This window comes from Pteronotus mesoamericanus, unplaced genomic scaffold, assembly GCF_021234165.1.
Source record: "Pteronotus mesoamericanus isolate MK-2021 breed Mesoamerican mustached bat unplaced genomic scaffold, CSHL_Meso_final scaffold_99, whole genome shotgun sequence".
Taxonomy (NCBI): domain Eukaryota; kingdom Metazoa; phylum Chordata; class Mammalia; order Chiroptera; family Mormoopidae; genus Pteronotus; species Pteronotus mesoamericanus.
Window position 1 is genome coordinate 7,936,627 of NW_026555330.1, and position 20,179 is coordinate 7,956,805.

A 20,179-nucleotide genomic window follows, 5' to 3' on the forward strand; every position below is an offset into this window, starting at 1 on the left:
GGTGCACAGGGACAGGGTGTGCAGGATGTGGCAAGGGAAGGGGGCGAGAAAACCATGCATCTGAGTGCCTCGCAGGGGGCGGGAGGTCCAGCACCCAAGGCAGGCCGCCCTGGGGACACCTGGGCACGAATGTGCGCATCCCCCAACAGCACCGAGGCAGCCAGGCAGCTCTGGGGACAGGACTGGAAAGGAGCAGGGGCGACCATAGGTCCGTCTGATTTGGACGCCCCTGATTTGGACGCCCCTGATTTGCACGCCCCTGATTTGGATGCTGAGAGCTCCCAGATGCGAGAGCCAGTGCGTCAGAGACAATGCACCTCACGTGCACCCTCAGGCTGCAGGCACTCAGGACCCAGGGCCAGGCCGCCCCCTGCATCCCGCAGGGTCGGCACTGACAGGAACACCCGGGTGATCAGGGACCACAGGCCAGCCTTTCCTGTGCTCGCCCAGCTGTGCTCTGCAGCGGGAGGCCGTATCCACACAAGAGGAGGGGACCTTTTCTAGACACACAAAGGCACCCTGTGAGCCAGCAGGGCTCTGCCCAGGTCACGTGGGGCAGAGAAGGTGGCCCAGGGCCAACACAGGCTGTTCAGCACCCTCGTCCCAACTCACTGCTACCAAGCCGCTGCTGGAGGACTTCTGAAAAAATCCTGTGTTCGGAGTTTTGATGCCCAGAAGTCAGCTGTGAGTAGCTCCCCAGGCCCACGGCGCATCTCCCAGGAGCTGGGTCAGAGGGAGTCGGTTTCGGGGCGCTGGTCATCCGGGGACCCTGTGACAGACCAACGGTCTGGCCTGCAGGGCTGCCTCCCTCCCCCAGCAGCCCCTTGAGCACCATCTCCATGTCTGGCTCAACCTCTGCTCATCCACTTCCCCACCGAGGCCCTCACCACGGGCTGCCAAGGAGCCCCCTCCTCCCTCCTCCCGCCTCTGTCCCGCACAGGCCTCTGTCCCAGCCAACTTCCCCACCTCGGGGACGGGGACAGGAGCACAGGGCGTCAGCGGGCACTGGCCCCCACGGCGGGGGGTGGCAGGAGAGGTGGAGACAGCGAGGAAATAGGGCCACTGGGAGTGGGGTCACCCACGCCAAGAGGCAAGAAATTTTCTGGAGAAAGGAGCAGTTGACAGGCCTCAGACGTCTCAGAGAGAACACAGGGGAGGCCCCTGGGGACAATCTGGTCGACGAGGCAGAAGCCCAAAGCGGGGCGGGGGAGGGCGACAGTCTGATTAAGAGGCGGAGGCCAGGACGGCGCAACCACTTTATTAAAAAGTTACTCAGGTTTGCCCCTCAGCGGGTGGGCAGTGCCAAACACAGGATGGTCCTGCCGTCCCTACAGAAAGAAAATGCAGGCGGCTAGTCGAGACGGGTCACTCAAAGGGCTGACCCAGGCAGCCTGCTGTGGGGACTGTCCCAAGTGCTCCTCTTCCCCTTGACAAGATCTGTCACCTCAGCGGCCGGAGGTCGCCATGCCTCAGTGATGAGGAATTCGGATCTCCCAGGCAGCGCGGCCTCTCAGGATCCCGGAGTTCGCCGGTCCTCCAGAGACGCTCGCCTCCGCTTGCGCTTGGAATTTGGGGTCAAAGAGATGTGGCTTTGACTCCTGGCTCTATGTGCAAGACTGGGGACAGGTTGTACTCTCTCTCCTTTGCACAGCACCCCAAACCTGCGATGGCAGAGCAGGGGGGCTCACCCCAATAATAAATGAAACGCTCAGGTTTCAGATCCAGGTGTTTATCTGCTAAATGGAGCCAGACCCTCCAGCCACACAGTCAGTGCACAGATGTCTGAATACTAGACACTCTGAAGCTGTCCAGCCTGGTTAGGGAGGCAGGGGGTGTGCCGGGGGCAGGCTGGACCGCAGGCTGAGCTGGCCCCGGCCCCGGCCCCGGCCCCGAGAGCTGAGGACAGCCCGTGTCAGCCCTTCACAGACCTGCCTGGGATTCTCCGAGGTCCCGCCCCCTTGGAACAAAAGTTAAAATGTACCCACATTCCCTCATTAAATATAACTCTTCTTGGCTCTCAACAGAAAAGGGCTTTTATGAATTTGCACGATGAATAACTCATTTAATTTACTGTGGGCTACGATTTCTTGTTTCTCTCTCGCTTTTTTAATTTTTCATTTTTTTGTCTTATGATTTCTCTTCAATCATCCTGCGTACTCTGGAGCTCTGGCCAAAAACCCAATTTACAAATTGTTTTCCCATGTGACATTTCTGTGGATTCTCAACTTGACAAATATTACAGAAGGCATGCAGCTTTCAGAAGGCATTTAAACACTTATCCAGCGTGATGTTGTCCTTTTCCTATTTTGCGGCCCCCAGAGTTTTCCTTTCAGGGCTTCATTTCCCAGGCCTTGGCTGCAGCTCTGCCGCCCCCCACAGAAGCTGGGGCACTTGGATCCTCACCAGCCCCCTGGAGGCACAGAGAGGGGAGGTAACTTGCGCAAGGTCACACAGCCACCAAGCAGAGTGGCTCCGGAGCGAACACTGTCAGTCACATTAGGGCCGTAGTTGCTCTCAACCAAAAAGGGCTGTGGGTGCAGGTCACGGTGAGGCCCACCATGGGACAGTGAGCCGCAGGTAAGAGTCATATTTATAAACACTATTGCAATGACATATGGAAAGATGTTAAAATATTTTACCACCACAAAATTATACATATATCTCAACTCAAAAATGCCTTTTTAAAAAAAGAGCTGAAAGAAACATAGCCCTGGCCAGGGTGGCTCAGTTGGTTGGAGCATCATCCCATTGGCGGACAGTCTGCGGGTGGTTCAAGTCCCCGTCAGGACACATAGCCAGGTTGCGGGTTCGATCCCCCACGTACATGAAGGCAACCACTTGAGGGTTCTCTCTCCTTCTCTTCCTCACTCTAAAAGCAATGAAGGAGTGTCCTTCGGTGAGGATTTAAAGAAAAAAGAACTGAAAGAAATATATATGTATGTTTTTACCCTCTCCCAAGGGCATTTTTCATCGCTTTTTAGAGAGGAAGGGTGAGAAACACCAATGCGAGAGAAGCACCAATTGGTCACCTCCTGTATGCGTCCACACCAGGATCACACTCACCGCGTGTGGGCGGCTCAGACCGGGAATCGAACCCACAACCTTTCAGTTAAGGGACGACACCCAACCAAGCCACACTGACCAGGGTTATAAATATATTTTAAAACATGTATCTCAAGCATGCAGATGATCAGCAAATATTTGTTAATATTGCTCGATGAGCAGAGTTTTTGGCTTGTTCCAAGTTTTGTTACTATTTTCCAAATTTCTGCAATGAAAATTACTCTTTTTCAGATAAGAAAAAATATTAAGGCCATACTGTTTTAAAATTACTTCCTCTCATAAACGTCTGAAGGAGAAATTTCAGAGAACCAAAAAAATCCAGAATTTTTTTTTTTTTTTTTTTTAAAGCAAGGAGTTTGCAAAGAAACTCTTTAAATCAGTAGTGTTCCTAGGGCGGGTCTCAGCCCACACTGGGAAGACCGCACAGATGACGAGGACGAGGACGTGGCACGAAGCTTTCCATGCCACGACAAACTCAATGAGTGAATACAGGGGTCCTTGTGGTCCTAAGTGCTGGCATGGGAGGCAGGCAGTTCTTGCCGCCTTCTAGAAAGATCCTCTAATCCTCTTCATTGTACAAATGAAGAGGAGACACAGCACGTTTTTATTGTTATGGGCAGAGACCTCCTTGAAAAGTGAGTTCCCTGCACCTTAGAAAAGTGTGCCCTTCAGACGGAGGAGCCCTGGGTGCTGAGCTCCCCGGCCATGCGCCATGTGCGTGCGCCTCCTGTGTCCCCAACAGAAACCAGCCAGCGCTGTACAGTCTCCAGCTCCTCATCCAGCCCTAACACTCCGTTCTGATACGTAAATGGCTACAAGAAATCGGCAAGAGGAGCCTTCTGCAGACTGAAGGACGCTGGGTCTTGGCCAGAAGCAAGCCTGACCCTCTGGGAGCCCTCAGGAAGCAGGAGCATCCGGAGAGCTTCCACGGGGGGCTGGGGGGGCACACAGAGCGAGTGTCACAGCAGGAGCTAGCGCAGGGACCCAGCAGGCTGGCCGAGCAAGCTGACAGGACAAAGGGGCCGGCTCCCTCAGCAGGCCCTCAATTACTTAGGCTCAGGCTGTTCTAGGGCCAGTCGCTTCTACAGCAGCCAGCCTGGCATTCACCGCACACGCCGCAGCGGCCGCAGGCTTCTCGGTGCCAGCCGGGACCCAGGACGCTCTCCACTTCCCTCCTTGGAGGTGAGCCAGAAACCGTGTACTAACCATGGGACGGAAGCCAAGTTGGTTGGATCCCTGCACCACACCGTCCCCTCACTGAATCGGAGTCTGAGGGCATTTTAAACAAGCTCCCAGAAGCTGGTGACATCCACAGAGTGTGACAACCATGGGCCCAGGTCTGCCTGTAAGTGCAGGCAGGGCGGTCCCTGTCGAGGGCATGTGTCCCCTTCAGAGGGAGCAGGCTGGGTGAGGGCCCCGGGCCAGGAGGCGGGCCGCCGGTGGGCCTCTCCCCTCTCCCGCCGCTTCCACGTGCACAAGCCCGCATCAGCCAAGCCCAGGGGCTCCCCTCAGAATCCGCTGTCCCCCGCACCCAAGAAGCTCCAGGCCTCAGCCTCAGCGCCCCCACCCCGGCTCCCCCTCTCCCAACAGAGACCCCGCCTGCCTCATTACTTAAATAATCTTTATTTCTCATGCACTAGGAAAGGTGGGATTGTATGAAACACTGCATTTCACAGCAAAGGCCTCGGTCCGGAAAACAACACAGTGGACCTGCTGGGATCCAGGTCTGGTTAAAACTCTAGGGACCACGCTGGGGACACCACCCTGAGGGCTGGTGGCAGATTCGGGACCCTCCAGCTGCAGTGCCCCGGACGTGGCGCAGGGGCGGCGGCGCAGGGCGGCTGCCCCCTCCCACAGAGGCACAGGACGCGGGCCCCAGGGCACGCGGACAGGAGGAAGGACAGCGAGGGCTGCCGGGCAGGGACCCGGCAGAGGCGGCAGCCCAGCACCTCCGAGGCCCAAGTCCAGGGCGCCAGCGCTACACCCGCTCTCAGCCCGCCCCCTGCCCTCACAGCCCCGGGCCCTCAGCGGGTGGACACAGGCCCCCCTCCGACAGTCCCTCGGCTGCGTCAACGAGACGGGGGCTCAAACTCAAGCCATGGCTGGAGCTCAGACTTGCCTGGGCACGACTCCACAGGCTGGAGGGGCCAGCCCCTCACAACCACCCTAGCCAGGTTTCAGAAGCTCTTGGGACAGGGCCACCAACAGGGCGGCGCTCAAACTCAGGCCACCGGGTGCCACCTGAGCCAAGAAAGGGTGGGGCACACCCTGGGCCCGGCTCTCCCTGGGGAGGCACAGAGACAGATGGGGGTGAGACATGCAGGACAGACAAAGGAGAACAACACATGCAGAGACCACATGGGGCAGGAGGGTCCAAGGACAAAACGCGAGCGATGGAGGAGCTGGGGGCGGGGGCGCCGCGGGGGCCGGGCTCACTGGGGCCCCGGGCTCACGGCGGCGCCGGGCTCCTCCGGGATCGTCTCCAGCGTCTCGCTCTGGACGGCCTGCGTGATGAGGGCCAGCTCCTGGCACAGGGTCTCGTGGCGGTAGCCCACGCGGATGTCGGGCACATTGGTGCGACGGATGTCATTGCCCTCGGGGCCCTCTTTGGTGTAGTTAGGTCCCAGCCAGTGGCTCTTCACCTGCGGGAGAGGGTAAGGGGCAGGCTGCAGCGGCTCTGAGGGGCCATGTCCCTAAGCCCTGGGGCCTTCCCAGTGCAGAGGCAGGGAGGTCAGGGAGGGGGTACCTTGTGGGAGAAGCCGCTCATGAGCACACTGTTGCGGGCCAGCTCGCACATGTCACAGGAGCTGAGCTTCCACACCTGGGTGGCGATGCTGTATTCTTCCATCAGCGGCTCCTGCACAGGCCAGGTTCCCTCAGCCAGGTGCACCAGGCACTGCAGGGCCGTCCCTCCCTCGGAACGCGCCCTGGCATGCTGCACTCCGCCAGCAGGGGGCAGCACCAGCCCCGGGACCCCTGTGCCTGGGAGTCCTTGTCCGCTGCCCATGGGTTCTGACCTTGGTGAAGTGGAACTGCAGGGGGTCGTCGGTGGAAAGCGAGACCATGAGGCCGCGGGACAGGTACTCAGGCAGCGGGTTGCGGTGGTAGCTGAGGAAGAGGCTATTGTTGCTGAGCGGGGACATGGCGATGCCAATCTGGGCCAGGTAATACAGGTACTGCAGGACTGGGGCCTGGGCGGGCGACAGGGAGGGCAGGCCGGTCAGGCAGCCTCGGGGCTGGGGGTCACAGCTGGTTCTGGGGGTACCGGCCACGGTCGTGTTCAGGGGAGTCCCAGCTGGGCCTGATCTGTGGAGGGTCCGTCACAGCCAGAACCCGAGCTAGGGCCTTGGCGTGGAGCAGTCCGGGCCGGAGCTGCGTGAGGAGGATGCGCTGCTGAAAGGCCCACAGGGTCGGGAGGAAGGGGCCGGCCGGGAGGGAGGCAGGGGTGCGGCCCTGACCTTGCGCAGCAGCAGCCCGTGCGAGATGTTCTCGGCCAGCATGAAGGCCGACACCAGGTGGTGGACGGGCCCGGCCTCCCCGCAGTGCGGCCGCAGTACAAACGTGTGGAAGCCCCTCTGCCTGGGGGGCGGGAAGACAGCATCAGGCCCGGCTCGCTGGGCTCCCAGTCCCCGCCCCGTGACTGTGTGGGCCCGGGTCAAGGGGCAGGGCTAGATCCCTGGCTGTGGATGCCAGTCATGCAGGCCCGAGGACACAGAAACAACATCAGGTCCGTGCCTTGGGCAAGAGGTGGGTGAGTGGGTGAGCGTTTGGGGGGCCCAGCCCCAGGGCAGGCTTCTGGGGGAGACGGCTGGGCGAGCACCTGCGCAGGTGGTTCAGTACGGCCATGTTGGCAAAGGTGTAGTATAGGTAGTAGGCGTAGGGGGGGTTGTCCTCCTCCACCCAAGCCTCTGGAAGGGGGCTCTCCAGGTTGAAGACGTGGTTCTCGGGCTTGGACTCATCATCCACACTGTCAAAGCCATCCACCTGGCACGGGACACTGGGGTCAGACCAGACGCTGCCAGCGGGCCTAAGGCAGGCCGTCCCCCCTACACCTGCCATGTGCCGCCCCCTCACATGCTCCAGGAAGAGGTGCAGCTCCGGGTGACTGGCAGGGTGCACAGTGGCCTCGAACAGCGGCAGGAAGATATTCTCCAGCATCTCCTGAAAGTTGGCCAGCTGGCCCTTGGTACGGTACACGTCACTGCAGGTGAGATGTGGGTGCACAAATGCATGCAGGTCAGGGCCTGTGTGAGGACACCAGCAGGCCAGGAAGGGTCGGAGCTTGGCCCAAGGCCACAGGAGCACTTGTGAACCATACTGGGTAGGCCCGGCTGGACAGACCATGAGTGGAACCGGGAAGGGCCCCTCCTCCTACTGAGAGGACTCGGCTGGGACAGGAGATGGTCAGCCATCGCAGGAGGGCAGAAGGCAAGCCCTGGCCCCGTGAACTCTGCCCGCCAAGTTCCCTCCCACTTCCAAGGACACTCACAAGAGACGAGGCACCTGCACGAGCCAGCGCACGTTGGGGGAGTGTACGCGGTGCGTGACAGCCCAGCGTGCCAGCTTGTCCCACTCGTCCCTCGAGCGCCCGTAGATGGAGAGCCGCAGCTCTGCGTTCTGGTACTTGCTCTCCTCCAGGTCCGACATCACCTCCTAGAGACACAACAGGGCAACTATCACACTCAGCTTCCCAGCCGCCCCATCTCGGCACCCACCACCATGTGTGCTCAGTCGGGTCTCCTGATGTCTCTGACCCTCCCTATTCGCCCGCCGTCGAGGCCCCCAGATATCCAGGCTCTCGCTCAGCAGGGCGAGGGCTGTCCCCATACCTGGGCCCCAGCAGCCACACCTCCTCACCTTGATGATGTGAGCAAAGTACTTCCCAGAAACCCTGTTGTCCGTCTTGATGAAGATCTCTCTGAGGACAGACTCCCCGATAGGGTTGTATTTGGCGTTGAACTTGTCAAAGCGATGGAAGGTGTTCCTGTCCTGGGGGAGACGGGCAGGTCACCCCTGACCCCAAGCCTGCACGCCGACCCAGCCCCTCAGCCCCCCTAGGACGGACCGCGTGCACGTCGAGTGTGTCCACACTCAGGTCGTAGGCGGTGAGGTTCATGCTCTGGAAGACCTCACGCAGCGTCTGCTCGCGGCCCTGCTCCACGTGCACGATCTCCTCCAGGTGCCGCTTCATCGCCCGCTTGATGAAGCGCAGGAGGTGCTTCTGGTTCATGCAGGATGAGGCGTGGATGTGCGTGTCCACCTGGGGTGGGGCAGAGGCTGCTGGGTCCAGCAAGGCTGGGAGGGTGGAGGGCGTGGGCGGCAAGATGGAGAGGCCGCTCCAATCCGGTGCTGGGTCGGGGGAGGCTGGGCTGAGGGACAGGCCCAGCCAGGGGGACAACCCACCTTTCGGATGTTGTAGAAATCCCGGTGCGGCACCTTCTTCTGGGCGGCCAGCTCCTTCATCTCGTTGAGCAGCACGTGCATCTGGAACTTTGAGCTCAGGTACTGCAGCCGGCGGTAGCAGAATGACTTTCTGGCAGGATGAGAACCAAGTGGGGGCTCAGGGCCTGCGGGGAGGCACCTGGCGGGGTGCAGGGCTGTGGCTGCTAAGGGGGCAGCAGAGGGAGGGAAGTCTAGGGCTCGGTGACTTTGAAGTGGGGAGAGACTGGTGACAGGTGTCTGGGGCAGGGCTGGGAAGGGACCAGTGAAGACTCACATGGGGCCATTGATAATCAGGGCCATCAGCACATTGACGTCAGCCACAAACTCCTGCAGGTCAGGGTATGGCAGCTCCAGCTCGGGGCAACTGGCACGTGGGGGGAGCGTGGGTGAGGAGAGCAAGCCGGGCCCTGCAGCCCCCCTGCCCGTTTCCCCCAGCACATTCCGCCCCCGCTTACTGCTCGTCGGGCTCCCTGCGGGTGTAGACATGCACCACGCCGCGCACCATGCGCAGACCCAAGCCCAGGTCCCCAGGCATGGCGCTAGGCTCACAGTGCTCGTAGGGGTGCTGCTCCAGCACCGGGGGGTGCACCGGGGCATCTGCAGGGAGGGGAGAGTGGAGTCAGGGCCAGGGCTCTTCGGGGCCGCCGCCCACTGTCCAGCGCAGAGGCCCCGCAGGATGGGCCCTGCCGCCGCTTCCACCCCCGCGCCAGGCGGCCAGAAGGAGGCGGGTGCAGGGAGAAGCAGGCAGGGCAGCGGTTCCAGGGCTGCGAGCTCAGGGAGGCTGGGGCACCAGGGCACTTGGAGCTGAGCAGGGATGGGGGCCCCACCGGCGGACACAGGGGTGTCGGGGCCCAGCTCGTAGGCCCGCGTCTCCAGGGGCTTCTCGGCCAGCTGCTGCAGGTAGCGGCGGGTGGTGGGGCAGAAGCTCTGCAGGGACAGCGCCATGTACTTCTCCCGGATGAAGAGGGCCCGCACCACACTCTTGGCAGCGTCCAGCAGGTCTGTGAATGGCACCTGCAGACAAGGACACGTGATCACTGTCCTTGGTCTCGGGCTCAGGCCAGGCTCACTCTCACTTGTTCCCTGAGGCCGTGACTTCAGAAACCTCACGGACAGGCTCCCAGCCGGACCCTCTGCCCCTGCAGCTTCCGGAAAGAGAAACACCCTCTCCAGCCTCACCCCCAGGTCCCCAGGCTTGGAGCCCACTCACCCCACACTTCTCCTCCCCGGAGATGGTGACCCGCTGGAATTCCCGCTCCAGCACGTCGCGCTCCCGCAGGCCCCGGTCTCCCTGCCCCTCACCCTGCTCCTTGTAGAGCCTGCCAGGGGGCGGGGAGGCACAGGGAAGAGGTTGGAGCCAGCAGTGGGACAGGCCCCAGCCGCATGTACCCAGGGCCCCCACGCCCCTCCGCCCTCCTCACTGGAGGTCCGAGTCACTGTCCGTCTTCAGGAAATCTTGCTTGGCCCGAAGCAGGATGTCCGGCTCCAGCCTAGAGGTGAGGGGTGAGAGGTCAGGCAGGTGAAGAGGGACGGCCCTTGCTCCCAGGTCGCCGCCCTGAGCTGGTGCTGCGTGTGTGCTGTCACCTCACAGGGCTGCAGAACCCGCGCTGCGGATGCTGTGGGTGCCCAGCGTTAGCGATGGAAAAGCACACCAGACGTTAAGCACCATGTGCCAGGCCACCCGGGCGGCAGGAGACAGCCCCGGAACCCAGCGGCCTGGCCCCAAGGCCGGTGTGTCGCCCCACTGCCCTGTGCTGCCTCCCCGTGGGCCCCAAACAGGGACGAGGTGGGAGAGTGACAGAGACAGAGCTCTGAAAGCATCCGGTGGTGACAGAGGGATGCTGGGCAGGCAGACCACGCTGTACCCCCTCCCCACAACCCCGCGGCTGCCTGCTGTGCGCCCCCCCGCGCCCCTCCCACACAGCTGCCTGCTATGACTCTCCCACCTGAGGCTGCCTGCCTGCCTGCCTGCCTGCCTGCCTGCGGGGCTCTGGGGCCCAGGGCTCACTTGACATCCTGGCTGATCTGCCGCTCCAGGCGCTGCCTCCGCTCCTCCAGCTGCTCAATGGGGCTCTCCTCGGGGAACTCATACGGGGCGCTGCGGAGCTCGCTCTCGGCCAGGGAGCGGCTGAACAGCTCCTGGCAATGGAAGGAGGGGTCGGTGTGGCCTGGTCCCCAGCCCCGGGCCCTCCCTGGCAGAGTCTGGGGCGCCCAGGGGAGGCTAGGGGCCAGGACATGGCCCAGCATGCAGTCAGGGGACGGGGAGAAGAGACGAGGCGTGGGGACAACATGGGGGACAGAGGGTGAGGTGCCAGGCACTACCTCAGCAATCTCCTTGCATTTGCCATCCATAGACGTGCGCAGGTCCAGCGGGAAGTGCTTGAGGCCGGGGGCGGGGCCTGGCAGGGATCGGGCGGACTGCAGTGGAGGGACCCCCAGCCCACCCCGAGCGTCTGTGGAGAAAGTGACACCAGGGTCAGAGGGTGGAGAGCAGGACCAGGGGGCACTGGAAACCCTAGGCCCCTGCCTGCCCCAGGCCGGCCCCGGAGAGAAGCCGGCACCTGGAGGGTGGGCAGCCCCTTCTCAGAGGTTGAGGGGTAACTGAGACTGCATGTGGCTCCCTAAGGACCTCACCCTCACAGTCCAGCACGGGGACCCCTCACCCGCGCCAGGCTCGAGGGTGGGAGGCCCAAGTGTGCCCCTAGAACAAGCAATTCGTTCACTCCAGGAATCAGAATCTGAATCCAGGACTGGGGCCCCACCCTCAGGCCATGGGAACCTCCACGTGAGCGCCTCCTACAGACAGGCACAGTGTGTCCCCACACACGCTCTAGGAGCACACTAGGGACCTGGAGGCCACAGCTTCCAGGGCCAGCAGTCCAGGGTCAGACCGGCCTCTGGACTAGTAGGTCCTCCTCTCTGGGGCCTGGGCCCGCATCGGATGTCCTGGACCTGCAGAGCACAGGCGGCCACAGCTGCCGCTCAGCTCGGACCTGGGGACCGGCCCCCGAGGGAAGAGGCGGCGAGGGCATGGAGGGGCCGGTTGGCAGCAGGAACCCCACCACCTCCCTGGAGGCCCGCCCTCTCCCCCAGGACCCCGGGGCTGCCAAGACGTGGCCCGGCCACCTCCTGACCCTCCCACCGCTGGCTGCCCCTCCAAAGGGAGCTGCCACAAACAGCCTGTGCCACGCAGAGGCCCCAGGGTCTGGGCTGGAGGCCCCAGCAAGGGCCCGGGGAAGGGAGGGTCAGAGGCCAGGGTCTCTCCCCACGGAGGGCGGAACTCAGGTGCACCACCCGACGAGGCGCACCACCCGACGAGGCTCGTCTAAGGGGCTGCCCAAGCTCCGGGCGCATCCCAAAGGACCCTCCCTGGGCTCACAGCCCAGCCGCCGCAGCGGGGGCTCTCCACGCCCCGCGGGCTCCCCCAGCCAGCTCCCAGCTCCCAGCTCCCGGCTCCTAGGGGTCCCTCTCTCCAGCACTCGCCTCACCCCCTGCGCCAGGGCTGAGGGGCAGCCCGCGGACTCTGTCCACAGAGAGCGCCTTCAAGTCTCCAGGCCCCCTCCCCGATGCCCCAGAGCCGGTCCCAAGCCTGGGCAAAGGGAAGAGGAGGAGCCTGCCCCAGATGCAGGACCCAGCACCCACGGGTCTTCGTGCCTGCCTGGGTCCTACCTGCAGAGTTCAGGCAGCGCAGGCCAGCGGCCCAGCGCTCCTCGCCTGCCTGTTTGCTGAGTGGAGCTGCTGCCAGTCCCCCAGGACAGCTCAGGGGCCGGCACGGGCTGTACCAAGTGCAGCGGCTTGCAGGGGAGACCCTGGGTGACAGTGAGCAGGGGGCTGGGGGAGCTCGGGAGCCCAGAAATCAAGGGAAGGAGCATCAGAGGTCAGGGATAAGAGGAGCCCCAGAACTGAACAGGGACTTAACCTCTACAGCGCCAGGGCCTGGCCCAAAGTGGGGACCCCGAGGGGGAGAAGCAAGGTGGGCTGGTAGGGGCAGGAGAGGCTGGCAGGGAGGGGCCGAGTCTCCTTAAAGCGCACTGCCCCCGGGGTAGAGTGAGTGGGTAGGACCTGGCTGCCCAAAGGCAAGGGCAGAGGCAACAAAAGGGGGCAAGCAGCCCTCCTCTCCATACCCAGAGGCCCGGGCCAGCCTCCTATGCCCGGTGGCCTTGTTTTCCTTACCACTGTCCTCTGGGGCCCTGCCTATGGGGTCCCTTGGGAGAGATAGGCCCTCTGTCTGGCAGCCAGAGAAGCAGCTCAGTCCAGGTGGGAACAGTTGCCGAGCCTCCCTGATGCCCAGGGGGCTGGTTCATGGCCCCCCAGACCCCCGATCCCCTGTTCGCAGCCTATCGCCAGGGAAAGGTTGCTCAGGAGGGGAGAGCGGTTTGGAAGAAGGGGGACTGGGATTTGGCGGACTTGAGCCTGACTCTGATCCCACTTACTCACAGCCTCTACCTCCCAGAGGCTTTGGGTCCTAATTGCCATGAGGTCAGAAGCGGGCGGGGTCCTGCCCAGCCACCGCTGCCATAAGGCTCACAGAGATACGGCTCTGTGTGTATTCTGTAAAACACCGCAATCTGCGATTATGAACTGAGACCCTCCAAACTCGTCCCACATACAGTCCCAGCCCCTGGGGAGGGCGGGGGTTCTTGAGCCCGGCACAGGCCAAGGTAACAGAGCCGTGAGCGGCAGCAAAGAGAAGAGAATCCGGCAGGAGTGGGGACGGGGTGACACTACCTCTAACTTGGAAGAAGGCAGAGCAGGGAGATGAGAAAGAACAGGCACCTGCTCTGCCCACTGGGTGTAAGACAGAGCCTGAGGTCCTTGCTTGCCCAAGAACTCTGACCCTACACAGCTGTCCACTTCTAACGCCCTGCAGGGGAGGCCGCCCACAGACCTGCAGGGGCGTCTGACGGAGTCAGCAGGAGCTGAGTCAAAGGCCCCAGCCTCAACCTCCTCTCCCAGGAGAGTGGCCCAGGGCCTCCGCAGAAATGCGGGGCGACCAGCGCAGGTTCCGGCATCCAGAGCCACCCCCCAGCCTGCCAGGCCACCAGAGGTGACAGGCACAGCAATCTCCACACTCCCTGAGGCCAGGCCTGGAAGACGGGGCTGCCTGCGGGTCCGCCCTCCCAGAGTCTGCGCCACAGCATCCCCCACCCTCACACGCACAGGGGATGGGGGTCGACTGAAAGCCAGCCAGCCGGCCACTGCCACCAACTCCGAGATTCCTGGCACCCTGCCTACCCTCACTCACCGCAAGGACTGCCTCAGCAGGCAGAGAGGCGCACAAGGCTTTGATCCACAAGTAGCAAGTGACAGGTCTAGCCCCAGGAGAGGCACCCTCTGGATGGCACAGAGCTGAGCACAGAGAACACGAACCCTCGGGACAGTACAGGCCAGGCCAGCATCTTCAGTGTCGTAAGACAACACAGGAGGCGGGTGACCGCGGCTATCGGCACAGACAGCTGCTGGGGCAGGGGGGCACTGACTGGACCTGGTCACCAAGATGGGGGTGGTCTTTACTTAGCCACAAGGCCTGCGGACAGCAAATGGCAAGTAGATATCCCTCAGCGAGCACAAACCCAGGCTGCGAGCCCTGAGGGAGTTGGGTGCAGCGCCCCACGCTGCCTGCTCCAAATGGTGCAGAGATGCCTACCAGAATGGGAGCCACACCTAGGGTGCAGGAGCACAATGGATGGGCCGCGGGCCCAGCCCGAGCCCCGCACGGCCAGGCCCAAGGGCACCCCACACTCCTGAGGCGGCGCGCCAGGCGGACCGAGAATGAGCACACAGCGAACGATCCCCACGGCTGAGCCCCCACCCTGGGCCTCCGGCGGCAGCGAGCGCGCCCTAGCATCCGACCCCCGGGAGGGGGCCTGAGATCTGAGGTCCTGGAAAGAGGAGCTCGCCTCAGGAGGACAGCCTGAGCCTGCCTGGCAAAGGCCCAGCCGCCAGCAGTGTGGCCAGTCGGTCCCACACACCCCCACTCCATTCACACACCCCACTTGCTAGCAGTCTCAGCACACCCACACGCCGACACGTGTGCAAACACACCTCCTGCTGCACCCACGCCCACGCCCCATTACGGAGGACAGAGTCCCTGGCACAGGAAGCTGTAGCCCTCCACCCCACCTCTCTCCTCACACCATCTCCCAAGCCAGCTGTCACTGGGGCCGAGGACAAGGAGCACCACGGCACAGAGGGTGCAGAAGAGGCCTCCCTCTGAGGGGACCAGTGGCGGAGCTGAGCCAGTGTCTGGCCCAGGATGCATACACTCACCTGCTACCGCAGAGGACGCCTGCTGACTGGTACGCTTCTTAAAGGGATATTTGGCCTTGGGTTTGCCTGGGCCGGAGGGATAGGATGCCATGGCTCTGGCCCAGGAGTCAGAGCCGCACCAGCTGGGCCTGCCTCTGCCACATCCAACCCCTTCCTCCGCCCCGCCCCCAGCGGGAGTGACTGATTCAGGAAGCAGAGGCCCCGCCAGCGGAAGAGGCCCTGGCCACGATTTCTGAAGTTGTCTAGGCAACCTCCTGGAGGGGAGCCGCCATCCCGCCCCAGATCCCTCTCACCCCTCCCTTCCTCATCCCTGGAGTGACGTGGGCCTGCGGTGAAGAGGTGAGAAGCAGATAGGAAAGGGCCTGCGCCCAGCACGGCACTAATCCTCCCTGGAGCTCTCGGCCCCTGCCAGGGCTCTGGGGCCAAGACTCAAAGTCCAGGCTAGCTGGTCCAGCCAGCCTGGGAGAAAAAAACAGAATAAACAACAGGAATCCAGCCCGAGCCCAGAACACATTTGGCTCAGGGCAGCCGCAATGCGTGAACACCCAGCCCCTCTCGGGCTGAGTCGCGTTTTTCTTCTCTTTTTGAATGATCCCCAACCCCGGGGCAGGCCAGCTCTGGGAGGATGGGGTAGAACCGAGAACCGCAGCCCGGGAGGGAGGAGCCTGTATTGGGAAAATTCCACTGTCCAGCCGAAGCTACCTTCTAGGAAGGCAGGGAAGCCGGGACGCAGAGGCTTCCACGGGGTCTGGCAAAAAGAGACGCCAGTGCCTTCGGGCTCTTCCCTCCGCCTTTCCACACGCAGGCTCAGCTCTCCCAAGCCTCCCCAGGAGGAGCTGGTCGCCTTCCCTAGGGCTGCTGGCTGTGCTCAGACCCCCACCGTCTTGTCGCCCTGGCCACTGCACCTCTCCGTCCCAGAGACCCTCCCCCGAACACAGGCACACCCTCTCACCTGAGGCCATGCTGCCCGAGCCCTGAAGGGGATCGGCACAGCTGGGAAGCCCGGGTCGCGAGGGAGGGGATGAGGGCTGGAACCTAGACCCCGGCCGAGTCGTTCCAACTGCCCCTGCCCTGGCACACAGATGGGGGAAGTAAGGCAGGTCTTTCAAAATTGCCGGCTGGCAGGATGCGGACCCCCGCTGACCTTGGCCGCCGCACCGGCCCGGAAGACCCCCAGCCCCGCACTCGAGAGGCGGGCGGGCCACGTGCTCCCTGTAAAGTGGGACCCAGAACGCTCCTGGGCTTCGCTCCACACTCCCTGGGCGCTCGGGGTCGGCTCGCCGCGGCTGGATCGCGGGGATGACACGCAACAGGTGCGACCCCCGCCGAAAGCTGGCCAGCACCGCCCCGCGTCCCGGCCGCCCCAGGCCCCGCCCCTACCCGCCGGCCCCGCCCCCGCCATCTTTCCGCTTCCCGGCGCCACGTGGGCTGCGGCCCCTCGGCGATCTGCAACGCGGGGTCCGGTGCACGTTCTGTGCGTCAGCTTCCTCATCAGAAAGTGGGATGGGGCAATCGCGCTGCGTCACTCAAAGGAGCTGTTGCACAAAGCGCCCAGTGAGAGATAGCTATTATTACCGTCCCAGGGTTCACTTTTAGCCGAAGCCCTACCCCCGGCATTCTCACTCTGGGTGTCTGTTTCCCCCTGGCAGGCGTAGGTAGGCAGGGTGTGCCGTGCATTCCCACGTTTATTTCTATATTTGTTGGTTAAGTGCTTAGGCTCTGTGGCCGGAATGACTGGGTTCAATTCCAGACTCCCCCGCCTACTTCCTGACGGACTTTGGGAGAATTACTTAACTTGGCTGAACTTCTGTTTGCCTGCAAAACGAGTGTAAGAGACCCTGCTTTATATGGTGGTGCTTAGGATAAATGAGCTAAGATAAGTGCTTAGAACAGTGTCTGGCCTGTAGTTACTGCCCCATTAATATCTGCGTTTTATTGCTTTGGCCTTGGCGTTGTTCCGTACTAATACTCCTACAGGTTGTTTCACCTTGCAGCCTACAAAGGCTGGGGCTGGGCTGTTTTGGGGATCGCGGACACCCCACCCAGCCAGCACCCTCTCTCCTACGCGCCCGAGAATCCTACCTAAAGATAACTTGCTGGGGAAAGTCCCTGGGACTCCATTGAACATAATTGCATTCGCAGCAATTAGTCTTTTTCTGATTTCTCCACCTTGTGGGAGCCCTTTGCCCCCCACGCCCAGTTGCACTAATGCTGTTTGTCCACTGCCTCCCAGGTCTCACCGCCCCCACAGCCAAATTCCTTACCAAACTCTGCCTCCCCCGTCTCTCCTTAGGCCGGATTCTGGACCCTGAACCCTATTCTCTACCTGCACCTGTTGCCCCTCCGTTGATCCCTGCCGACTGCTCCTCCCACTGGACAAACTAAAAAAAAAAAAAAAAAAAAAAAAAAAAGGCCTCCATGAACATTCAGGAAAAAGTTCACCTCTCAAAGAATCAATGAAACTAAAAAGAGGACAAGGAGGAGATACCACGTTCACCCATTCAATTACCAAAGATTAAGGGGAAAACGTCCTAACGCAGACAAGAGGTTAGTTAGTAGCTGGGACCCAAACGTACGCTACTGCAGGGCATAAACAGTGACATCATCATTCTGAAAACCACTTAGTAACATGAGAACAAGAATCTTTTACAAATTCCTCTTATTTGACCCAGTAATCCCACTTGCAGGAAGTTGTTCTTCTAAAGAGCTGCCAGGAAAAGGTGGACGGAGTTGTTCATTACCGCAGCGTTCGTCACATAGAGGGGCCTGGCAACTTAAAGGGCTGACAAGAAAGGGATGTTTAAATATGTCACACATGGACAATGAAATGCAGCCATTAAAAGTTATTCTTGGAGAATTTCTCTTTTTTTTTAAACTTTTCCAATGTTAGATATATCGATTTCTGTTGTTCTACTTGTTCATGCATTAGTTGGTTGATTCTTGTATGTGCCTGGACTGGGGATCGAACCCACGACCTTGGTGCATCAGGATGATGTGCTAACCAGCTGAGCTACCCAGCCAGGGCTAGAGAATTTCTTACTAAGGTGGAAATGTTTACAATGAAAAGTGAGGTGAAAAATGAATGTTAAAATCTGTACATACACTATGGCCCAATTGTGTGACATATATACATAGGAAATAAATACACCAAAACGTTTACAAATAGTTACCTGTGAATTATGGTTTATATTTATTTTCTTCTTTATACTTATCTGTGTTTTTAAATAGTCTACAATGCATATTCATTCCTTTTATAATCTAGGGAATGGAAAAACAAAGTCTGTAAAAACCTTTAATAGCCTCCATACCCCACCCCCAACAGACTCTCCTGGGCCTTATCCCCAGACTAAATTGGTCTTGGAGCCCTTAGTTATTTAAGGCTGTTGGGCTGTTGAGATAATAAAATAAATCTCAAAATTAAAAATCAAGCACCAGGTAACCACGTAGAATGTCAGCTATGTTCTGATAACATGTAAATTTTGACATAGTTCTAAGGGGTGGTGTCTTGCGTTGGGCCAGCTCTCTGTCCCTTCGTCCAGACCGACCTACCTATTTTACCTAAGCAGCCCGCGGTCTGCAATCCCTACCCTCCGCCCTACCCAGGCAAGCCGGTTCACTAGCCTCTCCACGCTTCTCCTAGTCCCAAGCACAGCAACACACCCTTCACCACATAACCCTCCCCGTTTCCAGGCGATATGGCACACTGTCCCCGCTGGGAAGCCTGCCCTGATTACAGCTAAGCATCAGTCTCCCACCTACACAACACCTGCAGGAATCTCGGTGGGGCTACAATGGTGTCCACGTAAAACAGACTGGGAAATGAGGGAGTGAGTCATCCCCTGTGGCCTCGGAGGCTTTTTTCAGTTGGGCCTCAACGTTGTCTGGGAGCCTCTGGGCTCTTCCCCCAGCTCTAAGCGCAGCCTCGTCCCTTCCAGCCCGACGGCCAGCAGTTCCTTCAATGGCCCTCCCGGAACCTGGGCCCCCGCTGACTGGGCACTCCCGCCTCTCTGAGCTCTGGCCTGAGCCCCCTTGCGATGCCGGCCTCCTACCTCAGCCAGACCTCTCTCTGCGGACGTTAGGCTCGGAAGAGAACACCTGCAGCATCAAAAGGATCCTTGGGTGGTCGGGGGGGTGAGGGGTGGAGGGAGGTGGATGGAGGGGGAAGAGGGTGTAGCAGGGATAAATGATGGGGAAAAAATTGTTTTTAATCCGTGGCCAGGACAACCTCTCCAACCATATTCTATGCCTAGAGCCAAGGTACTCAGCTCGTTTCTCAGCGTGTCCCAGCAGCCGTCCCCCTCTTGCTGCCACCCAGCATTGCTCATAGCATCGTGCAGCCGTGTCCACCTGTACTTGTTTACAAGTCTTCCACGAGTTTTAGCCAGACGCTTGGTCATTCAAGGCCCCTCACCGGCTAGCCCTGTTTTCCTTTCCTGTCCAAATCTCCCCGCCCTCCCTTCCACACGCCTTCTCTCGTTTGCTCCCGACTGGCCACGGCAGGCCTCCTGGGCTTCTCGGAGCGCGCCTCGTACCTCTTGCCCCCATGCCTTCCTTTTTTCCCGCTCTTTCCTCTGTCGAAAATGCCTGTCCCCCAGTTCTACTGCGTTCTGTTCATTTTACAATCGTTCCCTCCTTGCTTTGCTATGGAACCGATCCATCAGACGGCAAGCTGAGTGAATCGCTGCCTCCCCTGCCGGGCTGGAGGCAAGTTTTAAACAGCCGAATTCTCCTGCACTAGCACAGTGTTCCTGAGCTTAGGTTGTTGCTCTGTGAATTTCCCCCACTTCTTTCTTTGGACCTGAAGGCCGGTCCCCATTCTTCATTTCCACCCCCTTCCCACTCCACCTGGGACAAGGCTTTACGCAAGTCCCAACCCCTGGGTGTACGACAGATCCTGAGATCTCCCCTTAGGTCAGGAAACAGGATCAAATTCTTTGGGAAATGCTGATTCGTTTTTTACTTAAAATGATTTGGTTATAAGGGCTGTGAACTGGAACACCTGAGCTCAGGCTGATGCTGATGCTAAGTTGTTTATTAATATGGAGACAGTATAGGGATTTGGGGCCAGAAATGGAAAAATACCGGTGGCCAGGAAGCCAAGTCAAGACCAGGTGGCCAGAACATGTCAAAACCGCTGTTCCACATGTGCCGTTGATCCGGGTTTGGCCGCTGCAGGACCTTCCTGGGGTGGTGGTAACCAGCAACACCACCATCTTGCCCGCACAGCACAGGCGCCAAGCCACCCAACAGAAGGAGAGAGCAACCTCACTCTGACTTGTTGAATCCCATTCCCAGAAACCTTCGCAAGCCCGCCTTTCCACACAAGCCCACGCAAGGCTGTGTTGCCTCAGCCTGTGAAGGCGGCCAAGCAGACCAGCCCCCCAAGCCAGCTCAGAGAGCCTTT

The 20,179-nt window shown here is 60.5% G+C and overlaps 1 protein-coding gene across 5 annotated transcripts; it reads right to left on the minus strand.

Moving 5' to 3' along the window:
* Nucleotides 1–1,286: 1,286 nt before the first annotated feature.
* On the minus strand, nt 1,287–16,104 carry AMPD2 (adenosine monophosphate deaminase 2). 5 transcript variants are annotated; one of them, XM_054565080.1, is made up of 19 exons: nt 15,728–16,104; nt 13,751–13,990; nt 10,828–10,958; nt 10,514–10,644; nt 9,927–9,995; nt 9,716–9,824; nt 9,333–9,519; nt 8,961–9,102; nt 8,780–8,869; nt 8,467–8,596; nt 8,129–8,323; nt 7,921–8,052; nt 7,553–7,716; nt 7,138–7,264; nt 6,884–7,047; nt 6,522–6,642; nt 6,081–6,254; nt 5,810–5,920; nt 1,287–5,705 (listed from the first exon to the last, which is right to left on the minus strand). In XM_054565080.1, exons 3-19 carry the CDS (start codon nt 10,855–10,857, stop codon nt 5,496–5,498), a joined length of 2,286 nt encoding a protein of 761 aa, XP_054421055.1. In that variant the 5' UTR covers nt 10,858–10,958; nt 13,751–13,990; nt 15,728–16,104; the 3' UTR covers nt 1,287–5,495. The 5 variants fall into 5 exon arrangements, with proteins under 5 accessions (XP_054421055.1, XP_054421056.1, XP_054421052.1 ...); XM_054565081.1 differs by having other exon boundaries at nt 13,751–14,032; XM_054565077.1 differs by lacking the exon at nt 13,751–13,990 and adding an exon at nt 14,776–14,841.
* Between the last annotated feature and the right edge of the window lie 4,075 nt (nt 16,105–20,179).

Bases quoted from the DNA above. Each gene is read 5' to 3' on its own strand.
- AMPD2 (XM_054565082.1), bottom strand. From the start codon at position 14,866: ATGGCATCCTATCCCTCCGGCCCAGGCAAACCCAAGGCCAAATATCCC. The intron at 7,717-7,920 runs GTGAGGAGGTGT...TTGTGTCTCTAG, and splicing joins ACTTTGCTCACATCATCAAG to GAGGTGATGTCGGACCTGGA. The intron at 6,643-6,883 runs GTGCTCGCCCAG...CCCGCCCCCCAG, and splicing joins GTACTGAACCACCTGCGCAG to GCAGAGGGGCTTCCACACGT.